Below are 17,151 nucleotides of genomic sequence, written 5' to 3' on the forward strand. Positions count from 1 at the left end.
AAGTACTGTAAAAATAAAATGAATTTCTTATGTCGCTGAGATATTACTTTCTGAATCATCATATATATTGCTTAAGTTTCTAGCTATATGGTCTATTGCTTATAACAGTGTCAGTATAACCAGGTTAGTAAAGTTCATCGTCTTTGATCCAATGGAAATTGGGTTTCACAAGGATTGGTGCGGTCCCTACTCCACCTCCTTCACTGCTATTCTCCTTGGATATTTGCAGCCCATTGAGTTTTACTTTTACTTAGTATTGAATTGTGTTGGTTCCTTCTTCAAGTTGTTGTAATGTTATGGAGAATCGGCATTTTATGCATTATCATAAAAAAAGAGCCACATAAGAAATATATTTAGTGAGTTTTTTTTTCAATTAGATTTAATTGTAAACTTATTACAAATGGCAAGTACTAAATAGCTTAAAAAATATAAAAAAGATTTTATAAAATTCCTTATCTTTTATAACTAAGAAAGGGCTAATTAAATGCATTTATAATTTTCGAGCGTTCTTTCAAAGGTCTGTCAGTATGCTACGCCAAGCCAGCGCTAACACATTCAACACCGCCGCATACTCAGCTCCTTTAATGCCAAAATCCCAGAGAGAATTCGCTGCCGATGTCGCCGCCCACCATTCCCAGACACCACCATGCAAAGCTGGATCACAGCGCGGATCACTAAATGTATTCTGTGCACTCTCCACTGCGCCTTGTCTAAATTGCTCCACTTCCTGAGCCAGCAGCTGTACCTGTAGTGGATACAGCTTAGCTAGGTTGTAACGTTCACAAGGATCCTTTTCGATATCAAAGAAGCATGGTTCCAGCAGCGGCTCACAACGATAGACTTCTTGTGTATAATCCTCATTGTTGTTGGGACATTGATGTGTGGCTTGAGCGCGTAAGCTCTCCACCTGCTCAACGCTGAGCGCTTCACTGCCGAGCACGTGTTGTACCTCTGAGGAGAGCACCTGTTGCGCATAGTAAGGCGCGGTGGGATCTTGTTCGACGGCTGGTAAATCACCCAACCAGCCATCGTATTGACCACCAAAGCTGCTGCCATTCACGTATTTGAGCGTGCCGCGTGTATAAGAACTATAGCCAACATTGTCATCCAGCACGTGTATGAGGCGTCGCGGTTGTGGCGCGCCATTTTCGCTAAGCACACGCCATAAATTCACACCATCCAGTTGCAGCTTGGATGGCAGTGTTATGCCGGCCGCGCTGGCTAATGTGGGCAGCCAATCGATTGCATGTACGACTTGATTGGAAACGTAACGCTGCTGTTGTAAGAGTGGACTCCAGATGAGTCCAGCCGAGCGCAAACCGCCCTCCCATGGTGACTCCTTTTGCTGCGCGTGCAAAAATGTGCGAGGAGCGTTAATTGCTTTTAATTGTGTTGTATAATATTTCGCAATTTGATATACAAGTAGTACTTACGCCACGGAAGGGATAATTGGAGCCTGCATTCGAGTGTATGCCCACAGTTGGCGCACCATTGTCGGAGTATAGCAGCACTATTGAGTTGTTCAGCATACCTTTGTTCGAGAGCGCACGCACTACGCGGCCAACGCTGTCGTCCAGGCGTGAGACCATACCTGTAGGAAATATTATCCAAATGTTAATAAAAATCGAACAACTCAAAGGGGTGCAATATTCAGCGATTAAGTTGATGTAACGGAAAGACTGGATGGAGTACAAAATACACTTTGTACAAAAATAGAAGCCACTCGACCTTCCTAAGTGATATTGCTTCGCTCTATGAGCTCTTAAAAAGTACCACGAAGTTCAGACGTTTTCGAGACAATTTTGTTCAGTGATGAGGTCCAGTTCTGGTTCAATAGGGATGTAAACAAGCAAAATTGCCTCATTTGTGACGAATGATTTCATCCAGAAAAAACAACGCTTTGTTGTGGTTTGTGGGCCGGTGGAATAATCGGTCCCTATTTCTTCAAAAATAATTCCGGTGAGAACGTAACCCTCAATGGCGACCGTTATCGCGCCATGATAACCGACTATTTAATGCCTGAAATTGAAGCTCGTGATCTCTGCGACATCTCGGTTTCAACAAGACGGCGCCGCTTCCCACACATCGCATCTCCACAAGGACCTTCGTGCATAGCTCCATAAGCAGGGGATTGGTGGATAAAATAGACCACCAGCCTTACGCCTTGTTTGAGAGATAAGGTTTCAAGTTACCTTAAGAGAGGGTGCATGGCGCAGGAGCTTGCTAGCCGCCAGCAGAACTTACAACATCTTTACAGACGGATCAAAAATTATTGATGGACTAGGAGCCGGGATCTTCTTCGCGGAACTATACCTCAGGCGACCCTTTAAGCTATCGGAAAGCTGCGGTATCTCTCAGGCGGAAGTATTTGCGGTCAGAAAAGCGGCTGAGGTAGCTAACAATGCAGGAAACAACATAAAGAAGATCAATATGTACGTCGTTAGCTAAACAGCGTTTAAGGCAATAATCTGACATCGCATGACGTCAGAGAATGTGTTTAGATGCAGGGAGGTAGTAGATGTACTGGCTGCCAGGGGGTACATATATATGTATATATAGGATTCCGGGGCTCTTGCAAATTGCTGACCGAGGGATCATGGCGATATATAATGCCTTGAAGACATGCAGAATCACCAAGATCAAGTGCAAGAGCCACGAAGGAAAAAACGAATGCTTTTCACTAATATGGTCTCCTAAGGACTGGTCACAATCTATTGACATCACATGCGTGCCGGGTGCGCATAAGTAACAACGATTCATGCAGAAAGTACACGGAAGTTGGCATGAGAGAGACGCTGGAACACCGTCGATGCATCTGTCCAATCTTATCTAGCACTTGGCTTAGATATCTAGCAACTTCACAGTTCAAGAGACTAGATGGAGTTTCAAAGTTAGATGTCAAGTCTCTGTTGAACTTGTATAAAAGGTCTAGAAAACTGTTTACATATTTCTGAAATTATATGTACATATGTGTGAGTCACCTAGTCCCACCAATCACACGAATTCAGCCAGTCGCTATCAATACAACAACTTAAATTTCTTGAAGCCTAGTTAATTTTTACTGCATTACAGTTTAAAAAGCATTTACTATATATTTAATTGCTTACATGCACCGCGCCACTCACCTGCATATGTGCGCCTCTTCTTGTCACTGATGTGCGCGAATTTCTCCACCTCCTCGTCCGGCGCCTGCATCGGATTATTCTCATTACCGGTGTGTACGGCCAAGTGGCTCATTAGCAGGAACAAAGGTTTCGCCGCCGCATCATGTTGGTAGATAACACGTTCCGCTTCCTGAGTGAAAACATCGGTGGCATAAAGCCCATCCGCCTCCGGCCATGGCGACAAGTCGCGACGAAAATCCAAACCTGCCGAATAATTGCGATCCTAAAAGGCAATGAATGAAATTAAATTAAAACGCAAAATCACTGTAAACAATACAATTAAATATTGAATTAAAAAAAAGAAGATTTTTTTTACACGCACCAGCATATGCAACGTGTGATTGTAGTAGTCAATGTAGCCCGAATAATAGCCGAAATGATGATCGAAGCCGCGCATGGTGGGCGTTAATTCTTTGCGCCAGAAACCTAAATGCCATTTACCAATTAAATTCGTTGCATAACCGTTATCACGCAGTATCTCGGGCAGCAGGTGCTCTTGCAGTGGCAGTCCCCAGGGCTGATCGTTAATGATGACAGATTGTTGCATACCTAAAGGCGCCCATATTGTTTGTAGATTATCGAAGAAAAGAGGTGTAATGAAAAGCATAGAAAATTGGTGCAAATATATATACATATATATATAGTATAGTCATATGTGTGCCATACACAACGAAGTTGTTAATGTATTTGTGCCACAAAAAGTCTCTTCACTTAATATGCGCTTAATTAAGCATATTTTGTAGGCGCTTTAGTTAAGCCTCTACAATTAAGCCTTTTGCCACCAACAACCTCATTCTACGGCACACATAATACATATTCATGTGCACTCATGCCCATACATGCACTCATACTGTATTGTGTTACCTGTGTGTATTGGATATTTGCCGGTAAGCAGCGTCGCGCGCGAGGGTGTACAGAGATTTGGCACATAGTGTCGGTTCAGTATGATGCCGTTGTAGGCGAGTGCATCAATATTCGGTGTTAATATCTGATTCGAGCCGTGAAAGCTGACATCGTTAAAGCCCTGCAAAGTGTAAGGAAATATTGTGAGTGTGCGGCTGAGTGGGTGTGCATGGCGTATGAGTGATACGTTTGTAGGAAAACTGTGTGAATGGCGGAATTAATGCGCTTTTACTTGTTTTCTTGGTTTAAAGCTGTGATGAGTGGGATATGGATATGCTTGCAAGTTGCTTATGGCGTGTAAGTTGATTTATGTGTTGTAATCCCTATTAATTAATGGATTTACTAGAAATTTTAAATTGAATATAATTGATCATCTTTACTACTTAAGATGTATTTTCTATTGAAAAAGTTATATTATAATAATCCTAGAAAGCATAAAAATTGGAAAAAAAACTTTTTAAAAATTTAAGACAAAAACTATTAAAAACGGAAAATATTTAAATTTTAAAATTTTTGTTAGAAAATTATTTTTTTGATTGAAAAAAAGCTATAAATATTGGGGAAAAAAGAACTTTTCAAATCTTGAATTACTAAAAAAATTCAAACCGATTAAAATTTTTTGAAAATGAAAATTTGAAATTTTTGTTGGTATGTACATATATTCTTTTTTTAATTGTAAATAAAAGCTATAAAAATTAAAAAAAAAAACTATTTAAAACTTGAATTGAAAACAAAAACTATAAAAATTCAAAACGATTAAAATTTTTTGAAAATTAAAATTTAAAATTTTTGTTGGTGTATTATTTTCTTTAATTGTAAAAAAAACTTTAAAAATTAAAAAAAGAGCTTTTTAAAAGTTGAATTAAAAACAAAAACTATAAAAATTTAAAACGATTAAAATTTTTTGAAAATGAAAATTTTAAATTTTATTGGTACCGTTTTTTAAATTGTAAAAATTTTTTAAAAATTTAAAAAAAACCTTTTTACAAGTTGAATTGAAAAAAAAACTATAAAAATTCAAAACGATTAACATTTTTTGAAAATGAAAATTTGACATTTTTGTCGGTATATGCTTTTTTTAATTGTAAATAAAAGCTCTAAAAATTAAAAAAAAAACTATTTAAAAGTTGAATTGAAAACAAAAACTATAAAAATTCAAAACGATAAAAATTGTTTGAAAATTAAAATTTGAAATTTTTGTTGGTATATTCTTTTCTTTAATTGTAAAAAATCTTTAAAAAATTAAAAAAAAACGTTTTTAAAAGTTGAATTGAAAAAAAACTATAAAAATTCAAAACGATTAAAATTTTTTGAAAATTTGAAATTTTTGTTGGGAAACTTGTATTTTTTTTAATTGTAAAAAAAAGCTTTAAATCTTTGAAAAAAACTTTTTAAAAATTGAATTAAAAACAAAAAAACTTTTGAAATTTGGTTTGGTAAATTTTTTAAGTGCAAAAAAACTGCAAAAATTAAAAAAAAACTTTTTAAAAATTGAATTGAAAACGAAAACTGTTAACAAAATAAAAATTTTGAAATTTTTGTTTAAAATTAAAAATTAAAAACTTTTTTATTAACAAAACCTCAAAGAAATTTGTTTTCATAAAAGTTTAACAAATTATGAGTAGTTTATTAATTTACCACGGCACAAATTAAATTTTTTAAATATATTTGTATTGCAAAAATAAACGTTTTTTTGCTTATAAAAACTACAAAAAAAAATTTAAGCAATAAATAAAAAAATTGTTTGCTACTAAAAATACAACAGAAGTTTCGTTTTCGCTAAAAATCAATACTAAAAATCTTAAAAATCTTATATCACAGAAAAAATACAAAAAAAGAAGTAAAACAAAAATAATTTTTTGAAAATTCTAGAGAAAAAGTGTAAGAAAATTTTAAGAAATAAATAAAAATTTTTTTTTTCATCAAAAATCAAAAAAAAAAAAAATATTCTTGCTTTAATATAAATACCTAAGAAATTTCGTTTTCGCTAAAAATCAATACTAAAAACTTTATATCCCAAAAAAAAAACAAAAAAATGAGTAAAACAAAAATAGTTTTTTGAAAATTCTAAAAAAAAGTTTAAAAAATTTTAAGAAATAAATAAAAAAACTTTTTTTTTGTCAAAAATCAAAAAAAAATTCTTGTTTTAATAAAAATACCAAAGAAACTTCGTTTTCGCTACAATCAATACAATAAACTTTATATCCAAGAAAAAAATATTGTTTTGCTGAAATATATTTATATTAATTTTTCAAAAATTCCAAAAAAAATATATATGTATATACATATATAAAAATTAAAAAAATGTATATCAAAAAGAAAATATATGGAAAATAAAGAAAAGTATATCAGAAATAAAATATATAAAAAATAAATTTCTTTTCTCGTTAAGAATTAAAGGAAATGTTTTTTGTGCTAATAAAAATCCCAAAGTAATTTCATTTTTGCTAAAAAGCAGTACAAAAAATAATAAATCCAGAAAAAATAGAAAAAGTTGTTTTGTAAAAATTATAATTTTTTTTTTGTAAAATTAAAATATCTGAAAATTTCGTTTTCATGAGAAATCTCAAAAATATTTAATACATTTGAATAGCTGTTTTAACTCAATTTATTAATCGAAATTTTTAAAATATTTTTTAATCAATTTCTCATATTAAGCTTTCGACAATCTTATCAAATTATTATATAAATAAATATTTTTATTTAAAATTATGAAAAACTAACTATTAATTAAAAAAAAAATAAAAAATCAATGTATTTACACCTTCATATCTAATAATTAGTGCTCTACATGAGATGTAAGCTTATTTGTTCACTGGTGTGGTGAAGAAATGAACTTGTGCGCAAAACTCACCATATCATCAATTAAAATGATTATAATGTTTGGCTTTGAGTTGTTTTGTGGCTGACTTTGCTGCTGTTGTCGTTGTTGTTCATGTTGCTGCTGCTCTTCTTGCTCTTGTGGCGTGGGTTGTGTTGCCTGTTGCTGTTGTTGTAGTACACCAGCTGTTTCCGTGTTAATTGCTGTCACTGCGGCCACGTGATGTTGACGGTTGAGCGATGCCGGCAACAAAAGGAACAACAACAAAAAATAAAGGCCAATGCAGCTGAATTGGCGGTCAACTGGGTGACTTTGCATTTTGTATTTTTGCGTTTTGGTTTGCTTTTCTTGGCTTACAGCTGTGCTTCACTGTGTGTTTTTTGCTGGAAGGCAGAAAATAGCTACTGGAATGTTAGTATTTTGACATTTCCAGAAAAAAAATGGAATAATTTTTTTTTTATATTAATTTTTTTATACTAAAAAAAATAATTAAATTTTCATATCTAAAAACTTTTGTGTATATAAAATAAATTCATTTATCTAGTGTGTTGTTCAAAAAAGGTGTTTTTGTAATTAAAAAAGAAGCAAAAAAAATTGATAAAAAAATGAATGGTTCATTTGTATCCGAGTAATTACCCAAGCACATTTGAAAAATGTAGTTTCGAGAAGCACTTATTCAAAAATAAACTGTAGGAGCTGCTTGCCAGGAGCGGCTGTTCTTTAGAGGGCTGTAACTCAACAAATATTTGAGATATTGTTTTAAGATTTTAGAATGTTGGTTTTTGTTATCAAAATCCATTTTCTAAATTAGGTGTAGCCCTTAATAAGGAACAGAGGAGTGTTTTTTAAATGACAGATTTTTTCCAAGAGTTGCCACCTGGATGAAAACAATTCTTAACACATAAAAATAAAAAGTAGCTAGCAATTAAAGTGTAAATCGGCTAATTCGTTAGTTAGGCGTGATAATTATCGATAATCGGGTATTCAGTTCGATGTTTACTTATATTCGAAAATTGTTGTTGGGGCCAGAAAATGGATTGTAACGTCACAATGTTGCTATATATTTATAGTGTCTACCCTAGTGCCGATAATCTATATTGAAGTATATCCATATCATATCTAAAGTTTTTTAATTTGTTTACTTTTTATTTCACGTATGTTTCTTTTATCTTAAATTTTACTATATACGGAGGCGTAAATTTCTTATCAGCTGCTATATTTTTGCTAATTGGCATGTGCACTAATCGGCCTACTTAAAATCCGATTTTAAGACGTACTAGTATACCAAAAATAATTTCGTTTGTTGCATTAAAAATATTTTTATTTAGTTTATTTGTACGCTTTTTTGGGTTTAATAAATCTTGAATTTGGGTTTATGAAATTACGCATGAAACTATAAACTTGCTGATAACGCAACATAGCGTTTATGAAACGCTATAAAAACTCACATTCAAACATTTCAACATACTTTGTGTACTCGTATTTGAAAGTGTGTACTCCTTTCTCGTTGAAAGTGTACGCCGAGCTAGCGGGCTACTACGTACATTTAACGGTAAACATTATAACAAAAACAATTAAATGTCATGGGCTCATTATGTGAAATTTTGTCACTTTTTAATTGCCTTAATTTCAGTTAAGACAATTTCGTAATTTTTTACTCGATTAAAGCGGTAGTTGTTAAATTACAGTTATTTGAGTAAGTATTGCACATACATACATATGTATATTGGGCAGTCGAAAGTTGAGATTGTAAGCTTGATTTAACCAAAAATCATGGTTAAAGCGTAGTGAAGCTCAACAAATGGTCGCAAGGCCAGGATTGACGCCTCGAAAGGTTATGCTGAGTGTTTAATGGCATTGGAAAGAAATCATCCGCTATGAGCTGCTCCAGCCTGGTCGAACGATTGACTCTACATTTAACTGCCAATAACTGATGCAAGCAATCGAAAAAAACGCCCATCACTGATCAACAGAAAGGACTTCGTCTTCCATCAGGACAACGCTAGACCACACACATCTTTTTTGACTCGGCAAAAACTGGGAGAGCTTGGCTGGGAAGTTTTGATGCATCCACCATATAACCCTGACCTTGCACCATCGGACTACGATTTGTTTCGGTCGATGCAGAACTCTCTTAATGGAGTAAAGAAGGCTTCAAGAGATCCTGTGAAAATTACTTCTCGCAGTTTTTCGCCGAGAAACCAGAAAGATTTTACACTGATGGAATAATGCCTCTAGCAGAAAAATAGCAAAAAGTGGTCAACCAAAATGGTACATATTTGGTTCATTAAAGTTCATTATAAATATAAAAAAATAAGTTGGCGTTTCATTAGAAATACGAGAGACTATTTCGACTACCCAATAATCTTTTTTTATTATTTTTAATCTACTGTGAAGAGTGTATTTCGTCTTTTGGTAAAAAAAAAAAACAAAAAAAAATGTCGACAAGTCCTTCAATCACTACCTGTATTCTTCTATCGTTCCAAATTCTTTGTTGGTTTTTGGATTTGAGATCATTCTAAGCGGAAAAATATCTGTCATCTTCAGACAACTTTTTTCGTAGGACCTCCTGGATATTGACTACAGGATCAAGGAAATCTAATATTTTTCACAATCAAACACGGTTTGATAAAGTATAGGGTTTGCCAACAGGAACGACTTGATGTGAAATGAAATAAGATACTCAGTTTTGGTAAAAATGGGTTCTGTTTTTCTGTTATCACTAAACGGTTACTATTTGAGGATGCTATTCCTAAATCATACGAGGATTCGCCTCACCTCAATAGCAACACCTTTGTTTGTTGACGAAGCCATTAGGCCAGAAATAGACTTGATCTGAGAATATCATGTTTTGCGCGAAGAGCTCTTACAGTGGCCTTTGTAGTACATGAGCTTACGTAATAATCTGGGACAATTTTTACCAAATATTTCGATCTTTCTTTCTCATTGGATTTTAAACCAGTATTTTTTTCATAAAAAGTGATCTCAAATAGTAATGAAAATATGTGTTTTAATGTTTCAAAGCATTAAAAAATTTAATTTTCAAGTTATGTAAAATAGCCTAGATAGATAGATAAATGTTATGAGGTAATGCACCGCGACCTAGGGTCTATTGTGCCCTCGCCTAGTTCCGGCGATAGCCATCAAACGGGTGATCCAAGTAGTGTAGTTTGTTGAATAACCTTTTATTGACAGAATCGGCGTATGGAACTACTTGACGCATATAACGTAGAGATCTTAAGTTGAAAGTGTACAAAATATAACTTGTGCAAGAATTGAAGCCGCTCGACCTTCCCAAGCGACATAGTTTCGTTCTATGGGCTATTGAAAAGTACCAAGAAGATCCAAAGTTGTCGATACAAATTTTGTTCAGCGATGAGACCCATTTCTGGCTCAATGAGTATGTAAACAAGCAAAATTGTTCCAGTTGGGACGAAGGGTAATCTGAAGAGTTTCAAGAGTTGCCATTTTGTACAGAAAAAACAATGATTTGGTGTGGTTTGTGGGCCGGTGGAATCATCGGCCCATATTTCTTCAAAAATGATGCCGGTGAGAACGTAACCATCAATGGCGAACGTTCACACGACAGTCGAGTCTACGTAAGCGGAACGGACCCGGACTTTTTAGCCGGCCAAGGACTATTAATTCGGCAGAATTATGCCGCTACAACAACAACAACAACGTTATCGCGCCATAAAAACCGACTGTTTGATGCTTGAAATTGAAGCTCGTGATCTCGGCAACATTTGGTTTCAACAAAACGGCGCCACTTTCCACACATCGCATCAATCAATGGATTTATTGAGAGAACACTTCGCTTAACAGATAATTTTACGTTTTGTGTCGGTCGATTGCCCACCAAGATTGTGTGATGTCACAACGTTAGACTTTTTTCTGTGTGGTTACGTAAAGTCTAAAGTCTATGCGGACAATCCCGCCTCGATTCAGGTCTTGGAGTAAGACATTACGGTGGTCATTCGTCAGTTACCTGTGGAAATGCTTGAACGAGTCATCGGAATGTGGAGCCAACGTATGGACCATCTGAGACGTAGCCGCAGCCAGCATTTGAAAGAAATAATCTTCAAAATATGTATGTAAAGAATTTTCTATCGAATGATAATTAACATACACCATTAAATTTGAAGTTTTTGTGTTTTTTCTTTAAAAAAGTAGAAAACCTTGAAATCATCAAAATCCTTCGTGTTAAAAAAAAATGCAGTTTATTGTATTGCAATGCAGGCATATAATTCTAAAATCGTGATAAAACCGATTTGTCTAGAATTCTTGCTAAATACATTGCTTTTGTGCACAACAATTACGCGTACTTAAGGCTCGGGCACTTAAGTAAATAAGGCGTTTAACATTAAATACTTATTGTTTTATTATCTTTGTAATATCAATTGAACGGGTAGAATGCAAAACGCTACAAATTAAATATACTAAACACAAGGCATGAGAAATTTAAAAACAACAAATTCGTGACGCAGTCAATCACGATAAATGTGACGAGTATTTAGACAAGTGTGGACCCATTACAGTAATACACCCATTGTTGTATTATTGACCTTGAATCTGTAACAGCTGTGTGCCTTGTGCAAGTAACCCAAATGTGGGTGGCAGGTGAACGGATATATGTAAGTATGTCTAAACTGATTGCATGATCGATAGGCACACGAATGACTTAAAGCTGTAACTTATACCTACGACTATTTATAGCTCAATATGCTTTTAACGAGTAAATGGCACAAGGCATGACTAGGCAACTCATTACAGTTTCTAGACTTACAAAATAGTTAAAGAATTTACATTGCTCACAAGCCTGATAAAGTTACGAAAGCCAAACAAAACAGAGATGTAAAAATTCTTGTACAATTCCTTGGAAAATTACCAAGTCATAAGAAGACTGGTAGGGACTGGTCTAGTGCGGCTAGTTGAGCCAGCACACAATACAGTTAGCAGTTCAAGGTTAAGCTTAATTATGGCTGAAGAGCATAAAGCCGCGCTTACGTCGCAGACTGCGGCTAGTGGCAGAGTCCAGTTGATGCTAACGAAGCGGCAATGAAAGTGAAAGTGTGTTGAGTCATCGCGGCGTTCTATAAAAAAATACCATAAAAAGGGTAAAGCTAAACTTCCGTGCCATTCAAGAATTACCCAATTTACTTTTGTTTTCTTTTTTCTTAACGGTTACTATTAATTTATTGTTATTGTTGTGGTATTCGTTAACTGTCGTGAGCTGCTTAGTGTTTAATTGATTGAGTATGCAGCCTGTATGTTGTTTGGGATGCATTAATTTTGTATTATTTGTGTGAATTTGCAATTTAAATGTGCATGGTGTTTATACAGTATCTTTCCAATGCATTGGTGATGCAGTTGTGGTACTATTATTTATTTGGCATTAAGTTTTATAATATTAAGCGCTATTTTGGTGGGGTGTTTTGAATTTATTAATAATATTTGTCAAGCCTTACATCAAAAAGTTATGTGTGATCTACAAAATCTATTGTTATGAGTTAAGGATTTTTGACAGCTGTCACTTGCTGCCAGTTTATGTAGGTATCTTCTAGTGCGCTTGATATATAAAAAGTTTCGGTGGCAGTACCTTAAGGTTGTGCAAAATCTATTTGAATTTTTTTATTGGTTAATTGGTCAAGCGAAGTACAAAGGGGGTTTAATGCGAGGTTACACCAGAAGGTTTGTTATAAGTAACAGCTCTTCAAAGAATTTTTAGTACTTCTTTTTCGGAGCCCTTTTTGCTCTGGATATACATAAAAATTGTAATTGTATAATGTAAGATTTTCCGTAGCTCATAAATTGCTTACCGAAAGACAAAAAGACAAGGTTTAGTAGAAATTGTCATCTTCTAAGTCTAAGAAGTAGTCTTGTTATACTGCAAGGGATTATTCCTACTTGTAAATTTAAAAAAGAATCGAGTTTTTTACATAAATATATCCAACGAACATATATTTGAGAATACCACTCCACTCTGCAAGTTAGACTTTGCGGGAAAAATTCTGGAACGGATCATTAACAAACGTCTAAGTAAAGCGATTGACGACGCTGGCGACATTTCCCCAAATAAATTTGGTTTCAGGAAGGCAAGATCTACAATCGTAGCGTCGACTCTAGTGAAGATACTGGCTGAAAAGGCCATTAGTAGGAAAAGATGAAAGGGTAAAAATAGGAGTCAGCTACTAGCCGGAGTATTAAAGTCAGTTGCTCTGTTCGGCGCCCAAATATGGGACAAAGCCTTCGAAATTAAGTCGTTTCGGCCTATTTTCCACATACACCATATGTGCATTAAGAGTATGCTTCGCGTTATTCTAATCACCAACCTTGAGCCATGATTAAATAGACCGCACGGTTTCACTTAACCCAAATTTTCACAGAACACGGCTGTTTCAAATCACATTTGAAGCGATTCAAACACGAAGACAACGACATATGCGATTATTCCAGAGGTGAAACCATCGAGAACTATAGAGCATACTTTGTTATATTGAGCGAAATATGACCAAGAAAGGCACAAAAAATGCATTCAGGATGGACCCAACCCCTAGAAAACCTAGTGTATCAAATGGTGGAATCACCAGATAAGTGAAAAGCCATGTGCGAAGTAGCCGCCAAAATGTTGAAACACCAAATACCTGGAGAGCACCTGTAGAAGAGAACTAGAAAATGCAATGGACAACTAAGACGCGAAACACAAACTATCACTGGGGCAGACAAAAAGAGTTAGGGGACAAAAACTATACAAGGTGGGTTATGAGACAAAACGAGGTAGGGTCAAGTAAATGCTGAATGCCTGAATGCATTAGGATCATCACATACGCATGAGTAATAGTCAATCATTCTCCCGACGCAATACTTGACGGTGGTACCAGGAGGATCGGTAAAAAACAGTAGAATGTTTAGTTCGGATTAAAGTTCCACACTGACATGGGGTTCAGACTTTCGATGCTTCATGCTCGTAAGAACAAAAAAACACTCTGAAGGTTTGAAATTGCTTAGGCAAATAGTTCTGTAGATATGTTATGAGCGCATTTGTAAGATTTTTCAATTTAGTGTAATCGGCTCCCAAAAGGCATTTTCCTCTAAACGCTGTTTTCACATTATCTTCATGTTTCACTTCTTACTCTGTAGTGAATTTTTTCACATAACAAATACTTTTTCTGAGTTGCCGTCTTTTTGCCATCTCAATTTTGAGTAGTCCTTCGATCTTTACCTGTTTGTATCTATAATAATTTCTTTATAGTTTTGTATCTACATATGTATATATTTATAAGCTAAAAAATCTTCCTCACCGCCAGATACCGCTTTTTGAGAGCTTCCTGGTGATCTGCGGCGAGTTCAAGGAAATCAAAAAATGTTTCAAAGTAAAATTACCTATAACAATAGTTTATAGTCATTGTGCCACTTTGATGTTAGAGGCTATTTCTTGTTAATTATGGGTTGCTAGAACCGAAAATGCTAGTGAAGGTTTCCTAATACGTAGAATTTTTTATGTTGTAGTGAAGTCGAGTAGGCGTCAAACCACCAACATTCACTTTAATGACAAAAATAGCTGTATTTTTGGACTAAAATTCTTAATCAGGACTCCTCAAATTCTCCACAGACCGTTTAGCACATCAGTCACAAATATTTACTACAGATTTGTTGAGTAGTGTTATTAGAATATATAAAATTCTATAAGTACATACATATATATTATTTGTATACCCTGAACAACTTTGACACGATGTTTGTAACACGCAAAAGGAAACGATGGAGACTCTAAACTATATACGTAAGTAATCAGTAAGACTAGCTGAGCCGATTTAGCCATGTCCATCTGTTTGTCCGTCCGTATATCTGTATATACGCAAACTAGTCCTTTAGCTTTTGAGATAAGATTTTGCACACATTCTTTTCTTCTGCTACTCATTTGTCGGAACTGCCGATATCGGACCACTATATCACAAAGCTACCTTATAAACCGAACGATCGAAATTAAGTGCTTGTAGGGAGTACTTTTTGTATTTGCATTTCCGAATATGCGCATTAGATTAACACGTTTGAATTTGCATGAGTCGGTTGTTTGAATAAATTAAAAAAATATTATTAATATAAACGTATGCAGCCTCGTTTGCTTAGTTAACACTGCACCAGATAAATAAAAGATTTCTAAAAATAAAATTTAAAGTTTTTTTAATTTATTTGACACTGTAAATAATTTTAAATAATCAGCAAAAAATTTAATTTGTTTATTTTTTCTTTTCACCTTTACAAAATTCTTAATTCACACTACAAACTTAATTTGCATTAGTTTCAATTTCATTTCCACTGCACCACTGTCGATCACTGATCCTTACTACTTCAACTCCTCGCAACGACTGAATTACACGCCGATGCTTTAACTGTTTTAGCCGTAGCGCCAGCCAATAACCAGTCAACCAGCTCAGTAGCATCCACTCGCAGCGCTGACAGCCGCTGCGCACCGTCAACAAACAATATAAAAGCCAACGATCACTTTGACGCTTCGGCTAATACCACTAAATTGCTTCGTTATTGTGTTTATTGCCATTCTGTTTGTCATATACGCCGCAGTCGTTGGCTGAAGAAATGTAGAAGGCACTGAACTGCTATTAATAATATCCAGCTTTGTGCTAGTAAAAAAAATGGTTGAAATTGTACTAGTTGCTAAGTTTTGACAGAATTTCTGATATGATTTGATATTTCTATTGCTTTAATCATTCTTTTAACAGTACTAGAGAAGGTATGAATAGCCCATTTCTAACTTGACATCTTCCTCTTCTTTATTAGTGTAGACACCGCTTCGGCCCCCCTCCCCCCTTTTGTTGTTTTTCGAAGTTCTTCATGGTCGGGCAATGGAACGTCTGCTCCATCGTCATCGATTGGGGAATCGGGTTCTGTTGTTATGATTTCACTGCCATTCAGCAGATGAATTTCAGTAGGCTCTAGGTATTAGTCAGTAGATAACCTCTAGGGGTTCTACAAAAGCATATTCCGCATATTTGGAGCGTACGTACGTCTAAAACACTATCGATAAGCCAGGTATCTTGGTGAATTTTCCTATGCTGGAATTCCAGTACTACAGATAACAATGTTTAGGGATCCGGCGGAGTCGATCAGCCTCAACCCACTTTGGGATGTTTTTATACTGAATTTACCGATCGTTGGGCCAAAGGTACCTTCTCTGCCCATCCTGGTGTTAAAGTCGCCACACACGAGTTTGACATCGTGACGGGGGTAACTCTCATAGGTACGCTTTAAGCGCTCATAGAAGATATCTTTGGTTACATCGTCCTTCTCTTCCGTCAAGGCGTGAGCGCAAACTTCGCTTTGGTTAGACGTTTACTCGTCTCAGTCCTTGTCCCATCCATCGCATTTCTTGGACGGCGGTGATGTCAGCCTTCACTCTAACGAGGACATCAACCAGCTGGGCAGCGCACCTTCCCAATTAAGGGACATGCCCCTAAATCGTAACCCTTAATGCGTTTCAAATAATTGTAATCAAAAGTTGTTTAGTTTTCTTTGGGGGCGTTTTTGACGTGGTGGGTCCAAAACCCAGCGCACATCCCTGGGGAGGGATCACTTCAAAAAGAATTTTTTGGGCTACTCAGAGCATATTTGGTTTAAGGCGGGAAGTCGTGGGCTGCCATATGTAAAAGAATCGCTTCTGACTCCCACGTGAATGATGATCAGAGAACTGTCCTCACTTGCGTGAACTTCTACACATGGCTCCATCCTCCAGATTGATATAAGGGCTTATAAACCTTCAAAATTATCATCGGGGAAAATGGGTTTTTAGGTCTTCTTTTATTAGTTATTTGACTTACCGACCCAAATCGGATTAGATCTTCGAAAACCGGTTAGAATCTGGGCCCACTCTGGTAACAGAGAACTGGCTGTTGTGGAAATTGTATTACCACGTAGAGTTCTACATCAAAAGTGGAAAAAATGATACTGGCTTCTACATTCTTGGTTAAAATACTTACTTTGTTTGATATTTCTATTGTCATAATCATCCACTAAACAGTGTCAAAGGAGCTATAACAAACCAATTACCTATTAATATAACGGTAGTTTCCGAAGGTTCTCATAGGTAAAATCTATCCTAAGACCTTGCTCATTAGCTTTTTTTACATACCAATTCAAACAGGATCAAATCATCGAAATAACGGCCCTTGTATTAGCTCGTAGGGTCCATATCCCGATGAGGGTAAGATCTTCGAAATAAGGCCTCTTGGCCTGATACAATCCCGA

The 17,151-nt window shown here is 35.5% G+C and overlaps 2 protein-coding genes across 4 annotated transcripts in view; both read right to left on the reverse strand.

The window, feature by feature from the left end:
• Window positions 1-17,151, reverse strand: part of LOC126762498 (serine-rich adhesin for platelets) — a 234,692-nt gene that overhangs the window by 150,678 nt on the left and 66,863 nt on the right. The gene's annotated exons all lie outside the window — the stretch shown is intronic.
• LOC126762501 (arylsulfatase B-like) lies at window positions 347-15,280 on the reverse strand. Of its 3 annotated transcripts, none has more exons than XM_050479289.1 (7): window positions 15,146-15,280; window positions 6,922-7,271; window positions 4,029-4,188; window positions 3,487-3,713; window positions 3,126-3,387; window positions 1,434-1,591; window positions 347-1,345 (listed from the first exon to the last, which is right to left on the reverse strand). In XM_050479289.1, the coding sequence occupies exons 2-7, from the start codon at window positions 7,204-7,206 to the stop codon at window positions 512-514; spliced, it is 1,926 nt and encodes a 641-aa protein (XP_050335246.1). In that variant the 5' UTR covers window positions 7,207-7,271; window positions 15,146-15,280; the 3' UTR covers window positions 347-511. The 3 variants fall into 3 exon arrangements, with proteins under 3 accessions (XP_050335246.1, XP_050335245.1, XP_050335247.1); XM_050479288.1 differs by having other exon boundaries at window positions 6,922-7,289; XM_050479290.1 differs by having other exon boundaries at window positions 6,922-7,292.

Source organism: Bactrocera neohumeralis, chromosome 6 (genome assembly GCF_024586455.1).
Source record: "Bactrocera neohumeralis isolate Rockhampton chromosome 6, APGP_CSIRO_Bneo_wtdbg2-racon-allhic-juicebox.fasta_v2, whole genome shotgun sequence".
NCBI classification, from domain to species: Eukaryota; Metazoa; Arthropoda; class Insecta; order Diptera; family Tephritidae; genus Bactrocera; species Bactrocera neohumeralis.